General features: G+C 39.4%; 1 protein-coding gene across 3 annotated transcripts in view; it reads left to right on the top strand.

Annotated features, from left to right (window-relative positions):
• Positions 1-7,723: 7,723 nt before the first annotated feature.
• NEMF (nuclear export mediator factor) overlaps positions 7,724-25,704 on the top strand; it is a 54,539-nt gene continuing 36,558 nt past the window's right edge. For all 3 annotated transcript variants that reach the window (XM_081229944.1, XM_081229943.1, XM_081229945.1), the window contains exons 1-7: positions 7,724-8,001; positions 8,840-8,908; positions 9,118-9,220; positions 12,406-12,531; positions 23,149-23,297; positions 24,571-24,638; positions 25,614-25,700. In XM_081229944.1, coding sequence (XP_081086070.1) covers positions 7,943-8,001; positions 8,840-8,908; positions 9,118-9,220; positions 12,406-12,531; positions 23,149-23,297; positions 24,571-24,638; positions 25,614-25,700 — 661 coding nt within the window. In that variant the 5' untranslated portion in view covers positions 7,724-7,942. The remainder of the gene's footprint in view (positions 8,002-8,839; positions 8,909-9,117; positions 9,221-12,405; positions 12,532-23,148; positions 23,298-24,570; positions 24,639-25,613; positions 25,701-25,704) is intronic.

The following is a 25,704-nucleotide window of genomic DNA, read 5'->3' as shown; positions in this document are numbered from 1 at the left end:
CATTCAGTCAGGCCCCTCTTCCTCTCCAAGTAGTCGTGAGGCCTCTCTGTGGCAGGTTGTGAGATTTCTTACATAGCGACTCGGGCTTCAAGAGACCAAGTTGGAAGCTACCAGTCCTCTTAAAGGTTAGAGACAGAAATAGCATAGTATCACTTCTGTCTGCTGTGCTTTATTAGTTAAAGCAGTCACAGGCCAGCCTAGATTCAAAGGTGTGGAGAGAACAGAACCTACTCTATGGGTGTGAAAGAATTTGTGGCCAGGGCTTCCTTGATGGTCCAGTGGTTAAGACTCTGTGCTTCCATTGCAGGGGGCATGGGTTCAGTCCCTGGTTGGGGAACTAAGATGCAGTGCTGCGTGGCCAAAGAAAAAAAAGAATTTGTGACCATTTTAAAACACCATCACGTGTATCCATTACCTTTTTTTTTTTCTTAACTTTTGTGAGATATGTCATACATAAAGACACAAATATAATGTAAAGTTTAAAGGGTTTATAAAGTGACCAACTATATAACTGGTATTCAGAAATAGAACTTGCTAGCATCCTAGAAGCCCATACCCAAATACCCTTCCCTCTTGGACATAACCACTATTCTAACTTTGTGACATTATCTTGTTATACTTTATGGTTTTACCACCTGTATATGCATCTCTAAATAGCTATGCCTTCTTTGAACAGTGTTGACTTCTAGGAAGTTCTTCATTGTATTAAGACAATTTACTTCCCTGAAATCTTCTCTCACTAGTAGTAACTATAACCCTAGGGGTTACAGATAACAAATCAAACATTTCTACCCATCAACACCTCAACCATTTCTTACATTGCAAGGTTTCAATCTCATCTCACCTTTCTGCTTGTCCGGTTTGTGTATCTTTCTTGGAAAGTATGATCCCCAATACAGAGTATAATATTCTATCTCTGGTTTATCATCTAAGCATAGGACTGGAATATCTCATCTCTTATTCTAGATCTCAAACTTCTATTGAGAAAGCCAAATAACACTGATGCCTAATGCTGACTTTATGAGACTAAAATACGTAATATAAAACAATGCCAGGAGCTTAATTTATGGCTAGTGAATAAATAAATGGTGAATAAGAAAAACTTGTAAAAATTTGCCAGACTGGAATATTGCACAGTAAGGAACTCCCAGGCTCTGTCTGTCCCTCTCAGAAGCAACGAATAAGCTGGCAAAAACGGTCAGAATCATCTTTTTCAGAACTTTAGAATCTAGGTTTAAAAACCTACAGCAAGCAGGGAAATGTTTAATGAAGACCCAAAACGGCAGAATTTCAGTACCAGAGCTCTGTGGCATTTTCATTTTCTCTGTTACTGTTCCCCACTCCTCAGTTCAGCAGTAAGAGATGCCCTAAGGGATCTCATATTCTTGGCACACTCTTCCTTCCTTCATTGTGGAGTAGCAATCAGATTTCTCCTTAGTAGTCAGGACAAATTACTGCAGCCTGTGTAGTAACTCCCTTCTTTGCCTTTGATTCAGAGGTATGAAGAGCCCAAAGTAACTAGGCCGTAGTCTAAACTTTTAGTTCAATGGAATGATCATTGTGTCTCCTGGAGGAAACATTTCTCCCCTTAGAACTGAGACCTCTAGACCAGCAGACTTCAAGACCATGAGGAACAGGAAACAGATTTTTTGCTAGAGAGTTACTAGGGGTAATAGTGAGTGGTGCCACTCCCATTTCCAACCCTTTATTCCTGGATTCATGAATATTGGCTATGGGCGAAACAGCACCGTATATTGGACACTGAGTCAGAGCATATACAACCTCCTGGAGAACCTTGCCTCAGCCCTGCAAAGTATTGGCACCCAGCTGTGTTGTAACTGAATCTCTGAAAGGTCATGCTATCGTTCTATCAAGTCAGCTGCTTCAGGATGGTGGGGAAAATGATAAAACCAGTGAAATCCATGAGCATGGGCCCATTGCTACACTTCATTTGCTGTGAAGTGAGTTCCTTGATTAGAAGCAATGCTGTGTGAAATACCATGATGGTGGAAAAGGCATTCAGTAAGCCCATGGATGGTAGTTTTGGCAGAAGCATGTAGGGTAGGCAGATCTGCACCCAAAATATATGTCTAATCCAATAACAAGAAAACCTTGCCCCTTCCATGATGGAAGAGGTCCAGTGTAATCAACCTGCCACGCTGGGGAAGGGTGCCACGTCCAGGACTCAGTGTTGGTCTCTGCTGTTGGCCGATTGGGCACTTGGCACTGGCTGCAGCCATGTCTGCCTTGGTGAGTGGAAGCCCATGTTGCTGAGCCCATGAATAAGCTCCATCCGCCACCATGGCCACTTTGTTCATGAGCCCTTTGGATGATGACAGAGGTGGCTGGGGAAGGAGGCTGGTTAGTATCCACAGAATAAGTTGGTCATCTTATCCACTTGATTATTAAAATCCTCCTCTGCTTAGACCACTCTTTGGTGAGCATTCACATGGGACACAAATACCTTCACATTCTTCACCCATTCTGATAGGTCTATCCACATACCTCTCCCAGACTTCATCATCACGAATTTTCAAATTATGTTTCTTCTAGGTCCCTGACCATCTAGCCAAACAATTGGCCACAGCCCGTGAATTGGTATCTAATTGCATAGCTGGTCATTTCTCCTTCCAAACAAAATGAACAACCAGGTACACTGCTCAAAGTTCTGCCCACTGGGAGGATTCCCTTCACCACATCCCTTCAAGGATGTCCCAGAAAGGGGCAGTAGTGGTGCAGCTGTCCACTTTAGGGTGGTGCCTGCATATCATACAGAACTATCTATACACCAGGTGCAAGTCTTCTCTTCCTCTGTCAACTGATTGTAGGGAACTCCACATGAGGCCATAGGTGCAGGCTGGGAGAGAGAAGGTGGTATAGAAGGAGTGGGGAACATGAGCATTTGGACGACTTCTTCATGTAACTTATTTGTGCCTTCAGGACCTGCTTGGGTCTGATCTCCTATCTACCTCTTCCATTTGATGATGGAGGGCTATTGTACATCCTCAACTTTATGGCATGGTGGTCAGGTAACACTTAGTTCATGGTGGGCAGCTCAGGTTGCATGATAATTTTGGTGGCCTATGGTTAAGCATTCAGTCTCTCCTAAGGCCCTGTAGCAGACCAAGTGCTGTTTCTTAAAAGGAGAGCAGTTATCCACAGAGCATGGCAGGGCTTTGTTCCAAAATTCTAAGGACTTACACCGTGCTTCACCTATAGGAGCCGGCCAAACGCTACAGACTGTATCCCTGCTGCCACTGCCACTGCAAGCTCCATTGGATCTGCTGGATCATGTGGTCCAAGTGGCAGAGCAGCTGGCATGGCAGCCTGGACCTGCTACAGAGCCTTCTCCTGGTATGGACCCTACTCAAAATTAGCAGCTCTTTGGGTTCCTCAGTAAATGGGCCAAAGTAATACACCCAAATGAGGAATATGTTGTCTCCAAAATCCAAAGAGGCCCACTAGGTGTTGTACCTCTTTTTTGGTTGTAAAGGGGCCAGATGCAACAACTTAAACTTCATGTTAAAAGGGATATCGTAACATATACCACACCACTGGATCCCTAGAAATTTCTCTGAGGCAGTTCTCTGAATTTTTGTCAGATTTATTTCCTCCTTCTGACACACAAATTTCTTACCAATAAGTATAGGGTAGTTGCTACTTCTTTTCCCTGGGTCCAATCAGCATGGTGTCATCAGTGTAATGGACCAGTGTGATATCTTGTAGAAGGGAAAGATGATCAAGGTCCCTGTGAACTGAATTATGATATAGGGCTGGAGAGTTGATACTCCTGAAGTAGGACAGTGAAGGTGTATTTCTGGCCTTGCCAGCTGAAAGTAAACTGCTTCTGGTGGTCTTTCTAATAGAGATGGAGAAAAAGACATTGCCAGATCAACAGCTGCATAGCAGGGACCAGGGGTTGTGTTAATTTGCTCAAGCAATGAAACCACATCTGGTATATCAACTCCTATTGGAGTCACCACCAGGTTAACCTTACAACAATGCACTGTTATTCTCCAAGATCCATCTGGCTTCTACACAGGCCAGATAGGTGAGTTGAATGGTATGTGGTGGGGATCACCAGCCCTGCATCTTTCAAGTCCTTGATGGTGGCAGTAATCTCTTCAATCCTTCCAGGAATGCAGTATTGCTTTTGGTTTACTATTTCCCTACATAGAGACAGTGGCTTCCACTTGGCCTTTCCCCCATAATTGCCCTCATTCTACAGGTCAGGAAACCTGCGTGGGGATTCTGCTAGTTGCTGAGTCTGGGTATTCCACTTATGAGTTCCAGCACTGGGAAAATACCCACATGATGCATTTGAGGACCCACTGGGCCCACTGTGAGAAAGATCAGAGCTGAAACTCCATTGACCACCTCCTGACCTCCATAAGCCCCTACTCTTGACTGGACCACAGCGATGTTTTGAGTCTCCTGGAATTAGTGTCAGTTCAGAGCCAGTGTCCAGTAATCCCCCCAAAGCCTGATCATTTCCTTTTCCCCAGTGCACAGTTATCCTGGTAAAAGGCCATAGATCCCTTTGGAGAAGTCTGGGAGAAAGATTAACAGTATGCATTTTTGGCAGTGTCCTTCCTCAAGGGGAGCCAGATTTCCTTTCATACAAGGGGTCCTGGTTCTGTAAACTGGCTCAAGTCTGGGAACGACTATGACTCTGTTTTTATCATTTTTGTTCACTTGAGCTACAACTCTTTTGCTTATACAGACCAAGTAAGAATGTAGTAGGTTTCCCATACATTTCACTTCTAGGAACACCATGATCAAATAGCCAGCACCATTGGTCTCCATGAGTCAGACTACTCTGATTGCTGCTTTGACTCTGCTGTCCACTATGATAATCACACCCAGCTTGCCTCTGGACATGGGGTGCTGCCATTGGACTCTGCCACTCAGGCTCCAATTACTCCCCTTGCATTCAGGCTTCCGAATTCAGTGGCAGCAGTTCCCACTGTAAGTTCTGGCCTGCAGAGAAACATGATCACAGAGCTCTTCAAGGGTGCTGAGGATCCCCTCACAAATTTATTCCTCACCGTTGTGGGGAAAGGAGTATCCTCTGGGCCAGGGTAGGCCACCCCAAAATGTGCCCCAAAGGCATATTGATTATTTTGAATTACAGTTACTTAAGAAATGGCCAACACAAGAGAGATACTCTCACCCTCCTTTTCCCTGAAAGCAGGAAATAATCTCTCATGTGAAAGGTACATTCCCTGCATCTGAAAGTAGAAGGATACCTTTATCACCAGAGATAGGGAATTCAGGCTGAGAAGTCTATATAAATGAACCTTGTTACTTCTTTAATTTACCACCCAAGCCCATATTCTGTTTAGATTCTTCACTAATTAGCACCCAAAACCTAAGTTTTCTTGTCCTGTCAATTCCTTACAAATTTATTTATTTGTCTAAAAAGTATAAAAGCTGCCTGCATTGGCCACTTCTTAGGTCCCATTTCTAAGAGCCTCCATGTGCATTAATTAAAATTTGGGGTTTTTTTTCCCCTGTTAATTTGTCTAGCATCAATTTTATTATTAGTCCAGCCACAAGAACTCAAAATGGATAGAAGGGGAGATTTCCCCCCAACGCTACGCATTGAATATTTCTATGAGTGGAAAGTAAAATTAATAAATTATATCTTATTCTGAATGAAACTATATTGGTTCTTAATGATTGATACTTCATCATTGACCACTTCATCTTCTAGAGATCAGTAAACTTCCAAGTATGCGCTCCAGGTCCCTTTCATCTTGGCACTTACAAATGCAGATACCTTGAGCCAAAGTTAAGGAACGATTCAAAATCTCCTGGTGTGGTGTCCAGGAATTTGCTTTGATTATCTCCATAGTAATCAGTGAATCACACTAAGACTTGAGGATCACAGCTCTAGATGCCCATAAGGCATCCATTAATAATTACCTCTAACTTTTTGGTTGGGACAAATGCCAATGGCACCTGTTTGGATTTCAGATATTCACCTTTATCTTCTCTTTGAAAATTGGAAGATGATTTTCCCATTTCCTATTGCCTCTTATTTTTCCCACAAGTCCTTAAGTATCCCTGGTTCAGAATTTTTTCAAAGTAGAGAAATTACTCCAAAACCCAGAAATGATAGAATTCAATAGTAAATGATACAGTTTCTTTATTATTTTTACACTTATCTTCATCTCCTTCTCCCCCTTATGTATTTTCTCGCATTTTACTTCTGAGGCTCATTTTCCTTGACAGACAGATCAGAAGCAATGTATGGGTTAGTCAAGTGGCTGACTGTCTCAAGTATAACTTAAATTAGTATCCTGCTCCTATCTCATGGGTTTAGGGCCCTAAAGTGGGAGTTTTGCTATGAAGTATTTCAGTTTTTGTTTATAAAGAAGCATCTTTATAAGCATCTTTATGAGTGTTGTCCCTTTCAATGTGGAGTTTATACATGGGTTGCTTTTATGCAAAATATTTAGGCATTATTTGGGTAATGCCTTCAGAGACAACATAAGAACCTTAGCATTGTTTATGTACAGTTAAACCTCTCGCTTTTACTGTTTGCACTACAGTCGACTTGGTTCTCAGTCTTTCCTAAACCCTCCAAATGGTTTATTCCATATTTTGAGCTATTCTGCATGATTTTCTGTGCCATATGTCGCATTAATTCTGCGCTGTACCTGCTACAGTAGTCCCCTTAGCGTCTACAATTCTGTTTCTTCTGAAATGTCAACCTAGCCCTTTTTACTTAGAGTCGCCATCTGCTGGTGGGAACTCTGCTTGCCACTACTTGTAGCCCATAGGCTCTAGACTCCTCCTAGGTCCGGATTCCTTGCCGGGCGCGGTGGCGCGCGCCTGTAGTCCCAGCTACTCGGGAGGCTGAGGCAGGAGGATCGCTTGAGCCCAGGAGTTCTGGGCTGTAGTGCGCTATGCCGATCGGGTGTCCGCACTAAGTTCGGCATCAATATGGTGACCTCCCGGGAGCGGGGGACCACCAGGTTGCCTAAGGAGGGGTGAACCGGCCCAGGTCGGAAACGGAGCAGGTCAAAACTCCCGTGCTGATCAGTAGTGGGACCGCGCCTGTGAATAGCCACTGCACTCCAGCCTGGGCAACATAGCGAGACCCCGTCTCTTTTGAGTTCTTATCTTAAAATAGGCTTTCTTCCCACGTATATATCACAACAATAAGTACCATGTTTACATTCTTGCACGACTGATTTTCCACTGCATCGTGAATTCCTTTGGCGGGGCAATATTGTCTTATTTTTATTTTTAATCTTACTTCACCATTACCTAGCGAAACAATTGAATATTCAGGTTGCCAAGCATTTATGGAGCCCCTATTGTATACCAGGTACTATGCTGAGCCCAGGGGATCCCAATACCTAGACTGGATGAGAATCCCACAATACACCACAAAATGCTCTTCGGAGAGCAAGAAATCAGAATAGGAACTCCTTTTTGAGGGTTGATCTGCTTTGATCATTGAGGGTAAATGTAGGGTGTATGAAATAGTCCACTTCGTTAAATTTCAACACTGTACACGTCAGGGAAAGGGGTCGTTGCTCCTGTACGCAGAGCCCCACCTGGGGAAATCCTCCCAGTGCGCTTCTTGTAAATTGTTATGACCCGCAGGGGTCACTGTGGAGGCTGGCTTGAGTCCCGAAACGCAAGGGAGCAAAGTAACCGGCGTAGTCCATAAGCTTTCCAGGAAGGAATGAAGTTTCAAGAGAATAGTTTGGATCTATTTCGAATTGTTTTGGTACAACGAAAAGGGAGCTGACGACGGACTTGACAGCCGAACACGGCACAAAAGTGACTAAAAGCAGCTCGTTTCAAGGAATATTGGGTCTTCTGCGCGGCCGTAGATCCGCCAAGTGCGCCTGCGCATAAGAGTAGCGGTGTTGAGTCAGGCCGGCGGTGGAGGAAACTGCGGTAGAGACTCTCAAGCCTCGCCATGAAGACCCGCTTTAGCACCGTTGACCTCCGCGCGGTACTCGCGGAGCTGAACGCCCGGTACTGTATGACGGGTGACCAGGCTCGTGCGGGTGGTGCAGGAGGCAGAGGCCATGGCCCCACCGTGGAAACAAGAACGGCCTTATGTTTCCCCTGGGTCCCCCCGGTCCTGTTCTTCTGTGGACCTGGCTAGGCCTGAGTGGGCGAGCACGTGACATCTTTCCGTGGCCCTCAGGATACAGGGGGGACCCCGGCGGTCGCGTGCCCCACTCCCCGCTCTCGTGGGCTGCTCGTCTCGCCAGGTCTTGCGTCCGGCTTTGGCGGGGCTCTCGGCCTGTCGGCCTGAGTCGCCCGGGTCTGGCAGCAAACGTTTAGTAAAAGACGAGACGCCAGGTGGAGGACCCAGTGTAGTCATTTGCTTCAGAGGTTTTCAGCTTGGTTTGTTAGACGCTCCTCCTCACCGCAAAGAAAGGCAGCATCGCCTTTTGAGCCGGAGGTAACAGATTTGGCCTGAGGTCTGCATTCTAATCTGCTTTCTATTATTCAGCTGTGTGAGCTCTGTCATATTTCTCAGGGCCTCGTTTACATATTTTCTTTTATAATTAAGTGGGTTAGATTTTACTGTATTTCCTAAAATATTTATTGGATCATTTAAAAGACTCAAGGCATTGTATAGTGTTCCTAGAGCTGATAGACCACTTTTGTCTTAAATAGTTACACTCAAGGTTTGGGCTCAATGTCTGATGGCCTTCAGACTGCACACTGGTTGACTCCGTATCTTTAAAGTCAAAGATCCCCACTTTCGCTGTCTCCACTTACGCCTACAGCTTTAAATTGTGTGAAGTTTTATGTTTCAAGTGGTAGCATGATTTGTTACATGTTTCCTTTCTCTTTGCAGCTTGCTAGGAATGAGAGTAAACAATGTTTACGATGTGGATAATAAGACGTATCTTATTCGTCTTCAAAAGTAAGAGCATTTTATAGGCTTGTTTTATCTTTTGTATAATTAAGTATGAGCTTGTTTGTTTGTTTATAAGACGTATCTTATTCGTCTTCAAAAGTAAGAGCATTTTATAGGCTTGTTTTATCTTTTGTATAATTAAATATGAGCTTGTTTGTTTTTTTTAACCTGAGTTAGTGCTGCCCTAAAAAAGTTTTGACTTTTTTCTTCTACAGACCAGACTTTAAAGCTACACTTTTACTTGAATCTGGCATACGAATTCACACAACAGAATTTGAATGGCCTAAGAATATGATGCCGTCTAGTTTTGCCATGAAGGTAAGTTTTAAGTTATACTTGAAGCAAATTTTAAGGCCCTGAGATTGGTCACTAACAATTGAAATTATAAATGGGTTTTTCTTCACTGTTATAAATAAAATAGAGATAAAATAGAGTAGTTGATAGATACTGGATGAATAAAGGTGATGTTTATTAACTTCTCCCTTTTACCCTTCACGCCACTTTGTGTGCCACATCTTTATGTTCCCACAGTTAGCGTTCTAATTCAAGCTTTTATAATGCTGGACATTATAGCCATTTAACTCTACTACTCTTCTCACTATCAAAACAATTCTGTATTAGACCAACATTGATTTTTCTAAAGCATCATTTTCATTAGTTTTCCCACCTTTTATTATTCTCTAATTGCTGAATCCATATCCTATACCCCAGCATTCTTGGCTTTCTGTAATCTGCCCTCCTCCCTCCTTCCCTAGCCTTGTCTTCCACAGCTTACTTTTCAGCTACCAATCTGTATTTTGTTGGAATACTCAGTGACATTAGTATGCTACCAACCATATCTTTTTACTTTTCACTTTTGTTTTTACTATTAAAATGAGATCCCGCATTTGTGGATGTATTACCCTTTCGCTTATTGACACAAGAGATACACTGAAAAGCTCATGATGCAGAGGAAAGACATTAGAGTCAGATATACCTAACTTTGAATTAATGGTGTTGCTGCTGAATAATTTTATAACCTGGAAATTTTACTTAACCTCTTGGAACTTGTTTCTTTAAATGTGAAATGTAGATAATGCCTCCCTCATGGGGTTATTGGTGAGGATTAATTGAAGTTACATGTAAAGCACCTAACACAATGCCTGACACATAATAGGGCTCCATATGTATTAATTTCCTTCTTCCTCTCCTCCTCACTTTCCTTCAGAAATTTATTTGTTTTGGCATTGTGTTATTTCATTAGAGGCTTTACAGAGAAGATCCTTATCCCCAGCAACTTAGAATCTGTTTTGGATTACACGTTAGGTAAGTGTTTCCCAAATCACAAGGCCTGTCACAAAATTATCAAATTCTTAAAAGTTTAATTTACTTAATAGTAACCCAAAATGGTTCTATTTTGGGGATTGTCCTTAATAATAATGACACTTTATATTTGTATAGTACTTTTCAAAGAATAATGCATACTTCATTTAAGTTGTTTAATAACTTGCATATGAAGAACTAATATTGTTTCAGTTTTACATATGATATAACAGATAATAAGATATATGATACTGGGACTGTGTAAACATCCCCAAACGAGGCTACATCAATAGGAGGTCAGACACTCAAAAAAAAAAAAAAAAAAAAAATTTAGAATTTAATGAGTTAGGTGTACATGTCAATCTAAATGTGTATAAAAATTCTCTCCAATGGAGCAGACAATGTTAAGTACTTTATAAATAACTAAAAGAGCTGCTACTGTTGTATGTCACAGGCAGGGTCATGTTTAGTACATGGTAAATCACAGTGATTGTTCCTAATTCTCACATTTGGGGATGCCAGCTGTAGCTTTGTGGCACTGACAGAAGCTTGTTTTCACCAAGCTGCTAGTAGGGAAATAAAGAAAAAACAAGTTTTACATATGTATTATATGTCCATCTATACTCATGATAATTTTCCCTTTTTCACCATTCTGTGGTGTGGACTTCTGTTCCATTCAAGGATGCCTTTTATCTTCATTTTAACTTTATTTTTCTCAAAATATTACTGGGGGAATTGATTATGATTTTCACCTGGAGATTTAAAGACAGCCCTGAATGTAGGTCACTGTTTAAATCAAAATTAATATAGGCCACTTTTAAATGGGAACTATTGAATTTAGGAGGGAGAGATTATTCTATGAAGGTTGAAAAGTCTTACATCTGCCTGAATATATGTGAGTATATAATTCTGCCTGAATACATAAAATGAGAATTTTAGTCAATTTGAACTATAGATCTGGAGAAGAACTCCTCTTAGTTATGAAAGAATTGGCATTAATTTGAAGAATGACCTGTATATTCTTCTTCTTCTCCTTTTTCTTTAAGATGGTTTTAGTTTAAATTCTCTGTAAAATTTGTTTTGGATTTGAGGCTTGAAGAAAAGAAAGCATTCTTTCTTTCTGGTCTTGACTAAGGGATCTTTCAAATTCAAATTTAGAAACAATTGTAAAAATTTTTTTTTAGGAGCTACAGAGTAGTCTTGTTTTTGGTCCATGTCATACTTAAATATTTGTACATGTAATATAAAACAGTAGGTATTTACCAAGTAAATTGTCTTTGGATTTAACATGTTAATTTTAATTGTTTGTAAGAATAAGAACATTATGACTAGGGATAAGAAGAATGGGATTTGATAAAGGATAGGAGTTACTACATTTGGATTTGAGCTAGGTTGTTCAAAAGCCTGGAGATAGTACCAGAAAAATTCTGTTTGGGTTTTATTAATAAAGTTTGTGGGAATAGAGGGTAATTGGTTGTAAGTTGGAGGACTAATTTATAGAATTCCAATAAGCTCCTGGTTCAGAATTTGTATTTGAAGTGAAAGATTAGTGGAAACCACTAGTTAATCTTCAACACAAACACACGAAAGGAAATTTGGGATACTTAAAAAATTTCAGGGCTTCCCTGGTGGCGCAGTGGTTGGGAGTCCGCCTGCCGATGCAGGGGACACGGGTTCGTGCCCCGGTCCAGGAAGATCCCACATGCCGCGGAGCGGCTGGGCCCGTGAGCCATGGCCGCTGAGCCTGTGCGTCCGGAGCCTGTGCTCCGCCACGGGAGGGGCCACAACAGTGAGAGGCCCGCGTACCGCAAAAAAAAAAAAAAAAAAAAAAAAAATTTCAGTAGAAAGAGGCTTAAAAAAAAGTTACAGCTTTATGTGAGGTCCTCAGAATAAGAACGGATTTATTTAGCAGTGGTGTAAAGCAACAACGTAAACTTCGCTATAGGTCTCTTATTGTTTACTTAAAAATTGGATATAAAATACTGTTTCGGGGTTAGCAGTCAGAGTTGTCTGAAATAAAATGTGTTTCCTCTGATTATGATTCTGTAAGTTTTAATTTTGACTATACTGTTTTATCTGTTAGTCTTAAGATGTTATTCTTGATGGAAATCAAAAAAAGAAACTTAATTATAAACCAATACCGAATGACTAGGAATTCGCTTTTACTATATAAATGCCTTTTTTCTTCTCTTTCTTGCTAGTGCCGAAAACATTTGAAGAGTCGGAGATTAGTCAGTGCAAAACAGCTTGGTGTGGATAGAATTGTAGATTTTCAATTTGGAAGTGATGAAGCTGCTTATCACTTAATCATTGAGCTCTATGACAGGGTAAGTTAAATTTGGGGGATAGGGTGAGGAGAATTATTATATTGTTAATTATTCATGTGATAGTGCTGTAAAACATGGGCAGGGAACATTTTTTTCTTCTCAAAGGCCATTGATACACTAGGATAATAAAGTGCAACAAAAATAAAATGTGATTTTCCATTAATCTTCCTTTTTATCTGGAGGCCAGAATTTAGGCAGACCGTAGCCATTTAAAATAGCATTTGAGGGCTTCCCTGGTGGCGCAGTGGTTGAGAGTCCGCCTGCCGATGCAGGGGACACGGGTTCGTGCCCCGGTCTGGGAGGATCCCACATGCCGCGGAGCGGCTGGGCCCGTGAGCCATGGCTGCTGAGCCTGCGCGTCCGGAGCCTGTGCTCTGCAAGGGGAGAGGCCACAACAGTGAGAGGCCCGCCTACCGCAAAAAAAAAAAAAAAAAAAAAAAAAAAAAATAGCATTTGAGGGACTTCCCTGGTGGTCCAGTGGTTAAGACTCTATGCTTCCACTGCAGGGGGCGCAGGTTTAATCCCTGGTCTGGGAACTAAGATCCTGTATGCCATGTGGCGTGGCCAGAAAAAAAAAAAAAAATGAAAAAGAACAAAAACAATAATAACATAGTGTTTGGGGCCTCCCTGGTGGCGCAGTGGTTGAGAGTCCGCCTGCCGATGCAGGGGATACGGGTTCGTGCCCTGGTCTGGGAGGATCCCATATGCCGCGGAGCGGCTGGGCCCGTGAGCCATGGCCGCTGAGCCTGCGCGTCTGGAGCCTGTGCTCCGCAACGGGAGAGGCCACAACAGTGAGGGGCCCGCATACCGCAAAAAAAAAAAAAAAAATAGTGTTTGATTGGAGGAGACGAACATCCGAGAACTGAAGAAATTATCTACTACTTTACATTTCAGGACTAGAGTGGTACAACCAGCAAATTGTCAAATAGTTTTGTCATAAATAAGACTGCAGTTGAGACTCAGGGACGTTGCCATGTTTTCAGTGTCATCAGTCATAAGAGGAAGACTACTGATGGCTTCACCATTCTTGCTTCTTGCCTCTTAATCCTTCCATTTAGTTACCTGTTCTATCTTGGAAATGTTTCATGAACTATCTACAGCAAAATAAATTCCATTTGCATCAAAAATTTAAATATAAAAAGTGGAACCATAGCAGTACTAGGTGAAAATATGGATTAAGATATATGAATTTGGGGTGAAAAAGACTTTTAAGCCTAACAGTGAAAACAAATATTGATAGATATGACTGCTTAATTTTAAAGCTGTGTAAGGCAATTTAACTGTGTAAGGCAGAAAACACCATGAACTATTGATATATATATCAAAAGTGAAAAACTGGGGAAAAATATTTTAACTTGTATGGTAAATAAAATTCTCATAATCCTAATATGTAGTTTTCACAAACGGTTCAAGTGGAAAAATGGGTAAAGTGCTTGATTACACAATTCAAAAAAGAATAATACAAATGGCTTATGAAAGCATGAGTACTGTATAAATTAACAGATTACTGAAAGGTAAAAATGATATTTTTCTTCCTCCCCTTTTTTTCTTTCTCTGTCAATATATAAATGGTTGGAAAGTTTGACAATAACCAGTATTATCAAGACTGTACAGGGAATTCCCTGGTGACCTAGTGGTTAGGATTCTGGGCTTTCACTGCCGTGGCCTGGGTTCAGTCCTCGGTCAGGGAACTGAGATACTGCAAGCTGTGCGGCGTGGCCAAAAAAAAAAGGGGGGGGAGAGAATTAAAGAAAAAAAAAAGGATGTACGAGAGCAAGGGTAGATTAGAACATTATTTTTGGAAGATTGTTTGACAGTATATAACATGATTTTTAAAGTTGATGTGTGTAACCTTTGACGCAGGAATTCCACTTCTAGCAATTTATCATAAGAAACGTTTGAGGCAAGTGCTCAGGAAGGACCATACCATAGTCTTTATAGTGTTTATAATAGTTAAAACTTGGAAAGAAGCTAAATGTCTTTGTTTTTTTGTTGTTTGTTGTTTTTTGCTTTTTCTCCATTTCTCTGTGACTGTCATCTCTTTTTTTTTTTATTATTAGTTTCTGCTTTATAACGAAGTGAATCAGTCATACATATACATCTGTTCCCACATCCCTTCCCTCTTGCGTCTCCCTCCCTCCCACCCTCCCTATCCCACCCCTCTAGGTGGTCACAAAGCACCGAGCTGATCTCCCTGTGCTATGCGGCTGCTTCCCACTAGCTATCCACCTTACGTTTGGTAGTGTATATACGTCCATGCCTCTCTTTCGCTTTGTCACAGCTTACCCTTCCCCCTCCCCATATCCTCAAGTCCATTCCCAAGTAGGTGTGACTGTCATCTCTTAAATGTTCCCATTTATTTCTTGCATGAGTCACTTGGGCTGGACTTATCACAGCTCTTAAGTGGAAATTGGTCCCTAGTTGTTCCTCATGTGTGGAATTTTTCACTTCTAGCTAGGCTCCAAGCGACTCCATTATTCAAAACTAAATTTCTTTGAATAAGAGATTGGTTAAATAATTAAGGGAGACCCGAATAATAGAATGTGTAATTTTTAAAAATAATATTGAGCTGTTTGTATTTTTTCTTTCTTATCAATGTTTTTTACCACATGCTTTTGATCATTTTAAGGTTTTTGTTAGATATATGACACATACATTATAAGTGTGCACTTTAGTGAACTATCAGAAGTGGACATACCTGTATTAGTTATTGACCTGGATGTGGAACCGGGACCGTGAGACCACCTGCTGATCCTTGCACTTGTCTTTAATTGTCTACGCACTTCTCTTTGCCACTAATTCCTTTACCCATCTTTCTGACCCCCTCCCCTGCAGGCAGCAGCAGCTACAGCTGCAGTGGCTGCTCTCCTGGAATTGATTTTTGTATGTGGTCTCAGGTAGTGGTCAATTAAAAAAAAAATTTGTATGATAACCTTTTTAAAACCTTTTTTGTTTTGAAATGATTATAGATTCACAGGAAGTTGGAAAGATAGAACAGAGAGGTCTGGTGTACCCTTCACCCAGTTCCCCTCAGTTGTTACATCTTACATAATTATATTACAATAACAAAATCAAGAAATCAGTATTGGTACAATGTATGCATATAATTCAATGCATTTCACCATGTTTGTAGATTCATGTAACCACTGCAATCAAGATACAGAATTCTTCCATTACCACAGAGATCTTCCTTGTGGTACCCCTTTGTAATAACACCCACCCCTCTTCCTCCCATCCCTGCACCCTGGCAACTACTAATTTGTTCCATCTCCATAATTTTGTCATTATAAATTGGGTCTTTAACAAAGAAGGCAGTCTCAGAACCTTGCTGAAAAGGACATACCAGATAGTCTTAAGTAGGAGTTGATAAACTACAGCCTTTGGCCCCCTTTTTGTAAAGCCTGTGAGTTTAAGAATGGTTTTTACAATACATTTTAAAAGAGCTCTTTAAAAAGAAAGAAGAGGGCTTCCCTGGTGGCGCAGTGGTTGGGAGTCCGCCTGCCGATGCAGGGGGCGCGGGTTCGTGCCCTGGTCCGGGAGGATCCCGCGTGCCGCAGAGCGGCTGGGCCCGTGAGCCGTGGCCGCTGGGCCTGTGCGTCCGGAGCCTGTGCTCCACAGGGGGAGAGGCCACAGCGGTGAGAGGCCCGTGTAACGCAAAAAAAAAAAAAAAAAAAAAAAAGAAAGAAGAATATGCAACAGAAACCATATGTGGCCCACAAACCCTAAAATATTTATTATCTTGCCTTTTATGGGAAAATTTTGCTGACCCCTGCTCTTAAATAATAGACTCATATTGTCTGAGCTAATATTGCTTGGACAGATGCCAGACTGTATCAGGGATGCCAAGTTAGGATTTTTAAGATTCTTTTTAGTCTAGAAGCAGATGCCTTCATGAAAATAGTGTTAACCTATGATCTAGGACAATCAGAATTGATTACACAGGACTGAATAAACTGGGGAGAATCTGATTGTGGTTATTTTTTTCAGAATGTTGTTGATATTATTTTTATGATAGTTCTATGATAAAGCCCTTCTGACGTGTAACTTAGTAACTATACTAGTGCTAGTTGGAGTGATACATTCTTTAAATGGTAGTCTGCTCTCTTTGGTCCCTTAGAATTTAGGAACACTTGCCTTTTACTGAGATTGTTCTACTGCTCAAGACAATGTGTCTATTTACATAGGTTCAAGAAGAATTTGTCCTTTTTACCAGGTTACAATTAGGCAAATTGATTGTGTAGCCAAGGTCAAACCTAGAGTGTCTGTCACATTTGAGAATAAATCTCATTCAGTTAGGTGTGAAAAGCTCACCATTAAGGAAAAAAGGTTATACTTCATATGTAAAGCCAGTGTCCACAAAGCCCTCCTGAGAACCTAGTCTTGTACCTTATCTGTGGCATATATATAGGATCCTAGCCTGCAGGAAGTAAGGAAGGTCACTTCTTGTAGATTTGTGTGACTTCACGTAGAGAAGAATTTACTTACATTTATAGGTGCACCACAGACAAAACCAGTAGTGATTTTTTCTTTTCTTTTTTTGGTTTCCATAGCTTTGAGTTAGAAGCAAATAGTAATTTTTAAGTCTCTGGAATAATAGAGACTATTGAAGATATAATTCCAAATTTCTTATGAATTCTTCAGGCAGCAGTGATTATTAAGGCTTCAGTAACTGCTTGATACCATGTGGCTCTAGATTTGCTGTCTATAGTTTAAGGAGGTTTATATATATTAGTTAACATTTCTTGCTGCACTTGTGTAAATAAATCAGTCCAAGAAACAAAGTAGCTTTTTCTGTGTATATGTGTAATCAAAAATAATTTGAGATGTTGTAATCATGAGAGGAGACTGTTAAAAATTATCCAAAATTTGAAAAGAGACAAAAAGGACAAAATGTCATTTTAGTATCCTGCCAGGTGTTGTCTAGCGTTGTCTAGCCAGCACTCCTGGGTATTCTAGGGATGTGTTTTTTTTTTTTTTTTTTTTGGCTGCGTTGGGTCTTCGTTGCTGCACATGGGCTTCCTCTAGGTGCAGCGAGCGGGGACTGCTGTTCCTTGCGGTGGGCAGGCTTCTCATTGTGATGGCTTCTCTTGTTGCGGAGCGCAGGCTCTAGGCGTGAGGGCTTCAGTAGTTGCAGCACGCGGGCTCAGTAGTTGTGGCTCGCAGGCTTAGTTGCTCCACGGCATGTTGAATCTTCCTGGACCAGGGATCGAATCCATGTCCCCTGAATTGGCAGGCAGATTCTTAACCACTGTGCCACCAGGGAAGACCCTGCTATTTACTCTTGATTAGGCTCTTTTACAGCTCGTTAAGGGTGGACTTTAATTTATAGAAAACTGATAGCAATACAAATAATTCTTGCCTGATAGCAATGAAAATTAATTTCATCTAGTAGAGATTCAAATTATCTCTGTCCAGAGAAAAGATATCCCCAGAGGTTGCAGTTTTTTTTTTTTTTTTTTTTTTTTTTTTTTTTGTGGTACGCGGGCCTCTCACTGCTGTGGCCTCTCCCATTGCGGAGCACAGGCTCCGGACGCGCAGGCTCAGGGGCCATGGCTCACGGGCCCAGCCGCTCCGCGGCACGTGGGATCTTCCCCAACCGGGGCACGAACCCGTGTCCTCTGCATCGGCAGGCGGACTCTCAACCACTGCGCCACCAGGGAAGCCCGAGGTTGCAGTTTTATTGCCCTAAATTGGCAATCTTACACAATCATTCTTTTCTCACCCACTCTAAGTAGTCCACTTACTTCATTTCTCTTAGAACCAGTTTTGTCATCTAGTTCTCTCATTAATTAGTTGAATAACTTTTTGGCAGTTATAAAAATAGTATATTGTTTTCTGGTGACCACTGTTTCTGTTGAAACCAGTGTCAGTCATACTGTTGCTCCTTTGAAGGTAATCTCTCCTTTTTATCTGGGTGCTTTAAATTTTTTTCTCTTTGTCTTTGATTTTCAGTAGTTTGCTGTATGTCTAGTTGATTTTCCTTTGTAATTACCTTCTGGGGTTCACAGTGCTTCTAGAATCTGTGAGTTGGTGTTTTTCATCAGTATGGGAAAATTCAGTCATATTTTCTTTTGATCTATCTTCCAATTCACTAATTTTATTGCTATCAGACAAGAATCATTTGGAATCATTTGTAATTGCTCTATTATCTGATTCCTCTGATGTCTGTTTTATAGTCTGTTGTTCTTTTAACTATAATTACATTGTATTGTCTCCTCCCATGCCTGGTTACTTTATTGTGTGCCAGGCACTGAGTAGGAAAAGTAATAGATAAATCGTGAGACCTGGAACGATGTTATCTTCCTTTAGAGAGGATATTTGCTTTAGACAGGTAGCTAAGGACACAAGTAATCCCATATTACCTTACTCCAATCAAGAATTGAATTGATTAGGAGCTGGGTGTGGGAAAGCTGGAAAATTTCCAGTTCACTCCTCCTGGGATGCAGCCTTTTGGGGTCAGTATTCATAGCTGAACTTATCAGGGATAAATCCCCTTAGCCCCTACCCCTTTCACTTGGACCCTGAACTCAAATTTTTATTCTCCTTAGTTGTCCTGTGAGCCTATCAGAATTCACGCTCAGCTTCCCAGCCTGTCAGCTGATTCTTAACTGTTAGATAAATGATCCTAGGGAAGAAGTAGCTCTAAGTGTGGAGCTCACCTTTCTGAGTTTTCCTCTCCTAGATTTTGATCCTATAAATGTTTACTGCATTACTTGCATTTTTTTGTTTCTTAAGAGACTTGCTTTGTATTCTGTCCAGTTTTTCTTTTTCTCAGTAGGACAATAGTTAGAATTATCTAGACTACCATTTAAATTAAAAATGTTTATACAAGTAGTACACAAATACATTCTCAGTATATAGAAAAGTTTGTAGAATTAAAATTGAATGTCTTATCACCCCTGGCCCAACCAGTTCCTCATCCCAAAGTAACCACTGTTATGTTTGGTGTCCTATTTATGATTCCTTTCCCCCACTCCCGCCCACCCCAATTAAAAAACAAGAGAAGGTTTTTTTCATTGGGGGGGAGAAATCTCTAGAATGTAGCTAATTGCAGGCTGCCTTAGGTTTAACTCAATGTGAAGTTTAAGTTATATATCAGACATGGGCCTTTCCTTTTTTTTTCTTTTTTTCCTTTTTCAATTTAAACTTAGCACTTAATGATATAAAATTTCTTTTCACAGAATAAAAAGTCTTTATTATCATTTAAAATTTTAAATAATTTTTTTATAGTAATACTAGATTTGTAGAAAAGTTGCAAAGATAATAAAGAAAATTCCTGTATACCCTTCACTTAGTTTCTCTTAATGTTAACATCTTATATAACCATGGTACCTTTGTCAAAACTGAGAAATTCACATTGGTACATTACTGCTAATTAAACTACAGACTTTATTTGGGTTTCACCAGTTTTTCTACTCATGTTCTTTTTTCTGTTCCAGGATAGAACAGAATTCAATCCAGGATAGCCCCTTGCATTTAGGGTCTTTCTGTTTTGAAGGCTCTGTGCAATTGGCATGTGTACTGTCTAGGTTCCAGAGGTCCACTTAGTGATGAGTTTGGAATAGATATTCAGGATTTATATATGAGAGTATGTGCTTGGGAATTTTCAGTACTCACTGTGGTATTTAAGGGAAGTATGTTGGTTGATTCTTAACGGTAGATCTTGAAGATTGCTCTCTCCTCTCTTTATTCCAGGGTCTGAGCTTCTAGCCTTCATGTCTGGAATTTTGATGTATGGTTTATCTAGAGTTGATCAGACGTTGCGTAAAGAGGCTGTTGCTATTCAGACTCACTTAAGAAAGTCAGTTTATTAATTTGTGAAAAGAAGTTTCCAGTAAGAAAGACTCTGGAGAAAGTAAGATTAGAAAATGGGTTATTGAGTACATCAGAGACAAGTGCAGTATTTCCCCAAGTAAGTTCCTCGACACCACTTCCATATGATAATAGCCTAGAAAAATGGTTCCCCTAGTCATAAAAATTTGAAGAACCTTGAGGATAAATAAGGTAAATATTTTTTTTAACTCTAGGACTTACCAGTGCCTTTAATATGATCGTGTGATGTATACATCCCCTAGGGAAGGATATGTTACATAGAATTTCCAAAACTTACTAGATCACAGAATTTTTTTCTTTTTAATGGGAGTAGTGGAAACCATCTTAACAGAATACTTTCGGGAAACCTTGGTTTAAAGAAAGCCCTCTGAGGGAAGTAACTGCCTTACTGGAATCTTCCAGATGTTCTTGATAACTGCACAATTTGATTCAGCAAACATTTATTGAGCACTTTCTATGTGCCAGGTCCTATGGCCAGGTCTGTTTTTCAAGTCACACCTTTATGAACCAATCAGACACTATACGGACTTCTATCCAAGACTCCTACTTTCCTTCTCCAGTTAACATTTCTGTTCTTTAAGTTAAATGTTTAAATTTCTAAATGCATGATTTCTTTGAAGTTAGAACCTTTAGCAGTAGGTCCTACTCTTTCAACACCTAGTAACTTCAGGTTATCTACAGGCATTCCTCATTTTACTGAGCTTTGCTTTATGCTTCTCATATACTGCGTTTTTTACGAATCGAAGGTTTGTGACAGTCCTGCATCAAGTAATTTTTTGCTGTCAGTGCCATTTTTCCAACAGCATTTGCTCACTTTATGTCTCTGTCACATTTTTTAAATTCTCACAATATTTCAAACTTTTTCATTACTATTGTATTTTTATGGTTATCTGTGATCAGTGATCTTTAATGTTACTACCAACAACTCACTGAAACCTCAGATGATGGTTAGCAGTTCTTAACAATAAAGTACTTTTAAATTAAGGTACGTACCTTGATTTTTAAAGTATATTATTATCTTTATACACTATATTATACATTGTGTTATGATACATTATATTTTACATTATATTATTTTTTCTTTTTTTTCTTTTTATTTATTTATTTTTCTTTTTATATTTTTATCTTTTCAAACCCTTGTGTCGAGGGCTGACTTTCAGTAGATCGCAGTACATTATATTATTAAACATTACAATATAGTGTAAACATAACTTTTATATGCACTGGGAAACCAAAAAATTCGTGTGACTTGCTTTATTGAAATATTTGCCTTATTTTGGTGGTCTGGAACCAAACCTGCAATAACGTCAAGGTATGCCTGTATATTTGTGATCAAGGTGAATGGTGGCCCCATCTAGTGAACATTATCTTGCAGCCTGTTATTCCTCATGAGACTGGGGCTGTTGCCACCGTCTTCTGGGACCACCTTCTGAGTACTTGCTAAGGCATTTGTGACTATTTATTTTCATGGATGCTTCTTTGTATTTTAATTATACAACAACCTTCACTGTCTATAATAAATTTGGAAGTTTGTGTTTTTTGGGCAGTTTTATTTTCATTAGGTTTCTCGCCTATTTTTTATTGAAAAGATTATGTAACAATATTAAGTTTTAAAAAGATTTTTTAATCCTCACTCTTTAATAAGTATTCTAATTTTTCCGGTGTTTGCCTCCCACTTCCCAGGATACATTTGCCTTCTATTTCCCAGGATACAGGATTTTTTTGTCTTCCTATTTTTTACTTAACATTATAAACATTTTCCTACTCTTTTTACATAGTCTTTTTTCAAAGAATCAATTTTATTTATTTATTTATTTATTTTTGGTTGTGTTGGGTCTTCGTTGCTGTGCACAGGCTTTCTCTAGTTTCATCGAGTTGGGGGCTATTCTTCACTGCGGTGTGCGGGCTTCTCAATTCTGGTGGCTTCTCTTGTTGTGGAGCACAGGCTCTAGGCACACGGGCTCTAGTTGTGTAGTTGTGGCACGTGGGCTTAGTTGCTTTGTGGCATGTGGGATCTTCCCGGACCAGGGCTCGAACCTGTGTCCCCTGCATTGGCAGGCAGATTCTTAACCACTGAACCACCAGGTAAGTCCTACATAGTCTTCTTAAGTTAACAGCTTTTAACTGTTTTGTCGTATTGGTATAATTTATTTATCAATATCTCCAATTTTTACATTTAGGCTGTTTGCAGTTTTTTTCTATTGTAAGTAAGATGCAGTTTAAGCATGTAGCTTCTGGTTTTATTGAGTTATTACACTAAGCCACATAACCAAGTGTGGAATTCCTTGGTCAAAGGGTATAACGGCCTTTATTGATTTTTCCATGTAACTAATTGCTATTCAAAGACAAATTGCAGGTGGAAGTATAAATAGCTCTGTGTTTGGCTTCTGAAATATATGTTGTTTTTCTTAATAAGCCACAGTGTTTGTAGATTTGCCTCAACCAAGTGCAACATTAAGTTCAATTGGTGGTCATCAAGGTGTTAATTGATTATTCTGTTTCTAATAGTGACCTCTGCAGAACCACCAGGCAATGAGTTTAATGTTGCTCTAGATTCCTTCATTATGTTTCAAACTTGGGGTGTTTAGATTTATTTTATTTCATAGTCTGTGCTGGGCAAGCGCAAGGAGCACTGTTTAGATGCAACTCAAATGCTTTGTGTTTGTAACTTCATTTCTGTATCCTTGATTGGGTTTTTACGAGACTACATTTTCTTTCTCAATTTTTAAGAAGATTTAAGAATGATTTGGGAAAAGCATTAAATTATATTTTATTCTATTACAGGGGAACATTGTTCTTACAGATTATGAGTACCTAATTTTAAATATCCTAAGATTTCGAACTGATGAGTCAGATGATGTTAAATTTGCTGTTCGTGAACACTATCCAGTTGATCATGCTAGAGCTGCCGAACCTTTGCTTACCTTGGAAAGGTAACATGTTTGTTTATTAACTCATTTCCTATTGTATTACATAGGAAAATAGATCATATGTCAGAATATGAAAGAACTGTCACATAAGAAAATATTTTGTTTACTTGCATAAAATAAATTTGGGCTGCTTGAACTACATAAGTGTGTGCTTAAATGTAAGCAATTAAGCCTTATTTGGGAGTAGCAAATGTATGTTTTTTTAATCTAAGTTTGGTGTTACTTCAGATGTTTGTGATTTCTTGGTAAAGTGGGGGAATTTATTAGCTGTTCTGTGAGAAGACAAATGGATATCTTGGCAGAGCGCAAAAGGAGATAGGAATTCTGGTTTAGCTAAAAAATAGGAGTATGGTGGGATAAGGTGCTGACTATAACTGTACTCTTCTGGCTGGAAGGCTTTGCTAATAGGCTACAGCAGTGGTTTTCAAAGTTTAGAATGCATCAGAATCACCTAGAGGGCTTGGTAAAATATAGATCCCCCCCACTCCCGCCAGGTTTTAAGTAGATCTGGTGTAGATCCCAGGAATTTAACATTTCTAACAAGTTTGCAGGTGAGGTTGATACTGATTTGGGGGGGGAATACTGTGGCCTACAGCATCCTTGAGTTCTTTCTAAATGTTTAATTAGGTAAAGCCATTTCAGGTGTTAAGATATATCACCAGGGAGGGATAATTTGGGAGATTGGGATTGACATATACACACTACTGTATGTAAAATAGATAACTAATAAGAACATGCTATATAGCACAGGGAACTCTACTCAATACTCTGTAAAGGCCTATATGGGAAAAGAATCTAAAAAAAAAAAGAGTGGATATATGTATTGATATATGTATAACTGATTCACTTTGCTGTACACCTGAAACTAACACAACATTGTGAATCAACTACAATAAATTTTTAAAAAAAAAACCCATATATCACCAGTCTCCACAAACTACATTTAACTGTTGCATAAAAATGTGTCTTTCATGTCATATATGGACATGCTGACGATAAGCAGTATGACTTAGTTGAAAAAGTATTGATGTTCCTTGGAAAACTTGGTTTCAAGTCCCAGTCTGCTGTTCAGGAACCTACTAAACTTAGATAAGTTACTTTTATGATCCTTTTTTTTTTTTTTTTTTTACCTATAAAGTGAACTAACTCCTCTTATATTTTAGGGTATTTTGAAGATCAGGCAAATTGATGCATATGAAAGTACTGTGAACATGAATATGGCTGTAGGGTTTATTAAATATAAGATAGTAAGGGGTGTGTCAATTTTGTTTCACAGATTGACTGAAATAATAGCCAGTGCACCTAAGGGTGAACTACTGAAGAGAGTTCTTAACCCATTACTTCGTGAGTAATCCTATATAGAGCAATGAATTGTTTGTAAGATAATATGGTTTCTTAGAAATATATGTAACACATTGAAATCTAGTTCTAGTAGAAAGTTAGAACAACTTGATAAATGTAGAAAGGAGTTTAAAATGATCTTTTGAGTAAATAAGTGTTTATTTTCAAGGAAAGAGAAATTTGTTATACCATATGAACTTTGACCTTTATGTTACGTCTTATTTAAAAGCAATACAGTTACGTAAACAAACTATGTTATCTAGCACTTGAGCGCCAGCTGTAGTTTTCTAAGAAATCTTTTTTTTGTATTTTGTTTTTTTCAGTGTCTGTCTTTTTGGTGTAATAGTCACTTAGCTTGGTTGGGTTTTCTTTGTTTTGCTTTTTGTTTTTTATTGGTGAGTCTCAGGGCATTCCGGGGTCTGCCAGGTGCTGCTGATAACCAGGGTAAAGATAATCTAATCAACTTTTACACTTGAGAAAATCATCACTTATCCGTATACTAAGGAATCTGGGGAGGACATATGAGAAGGCAGGTACCATTGATTACTACAGGAGTTACTGTTTAGAATGCATTAAAAAAGTTATCTTTAAAACTTTACATCTATTAGTATAGCATGTGTAAAATTTGTAAGTTTGGATTTTTCTATTTCTTTGTTCTGTTAATATGGTGTATTACATCAACCAGTTTTTGGATGCTAAACCAACCTTTCATTCCTGGTTTATAATCCTTTTTATACGTGGCTAAATTCCATTAAATTCCTATAACTTTTGCATTGACTTCTACAATTTTATTGTAGTCTCAAATTTTTATAAATACTTGAACTGTCATTTCTAATAACATTTCAAAATAGGTAAACTCATTGTTATTTTCACTGGCTACTGTTATTGAGTAGATCATTTATATTGGGATATTCATTAGTATTTTGAATGTGAAATTTTATAGGAAAATACTACAAATAATATCCTCTGCTTTTATAGCCTGTGGACCAGCTCTCATTGAACACTGTCTTATAGAAAATGGATTCTCTGGCAATGTCAAAGTGGATGAAAAATTTGAAAGTAAAGGTAT

The sequence above is a fragment of the Mesoplodon bidens genome, assembly GCF_964165515.1.
Source record: "Mesoplodon bidens genome assembly, chromosome: 3".
Classification (NCBI taxonomy): domain Eukaryota; kingdom Metazoa; phylum Chordata; class Mammalia; order Artiodactyla; family Ziphiidae; genus Mesoplodon; species Mesoplodon bidens.
The sequence above is the reverse complement of the archived record's forward strand: the minus strand, read 5'-3'. Positions and strand labels throughout refer to the sequence as shown.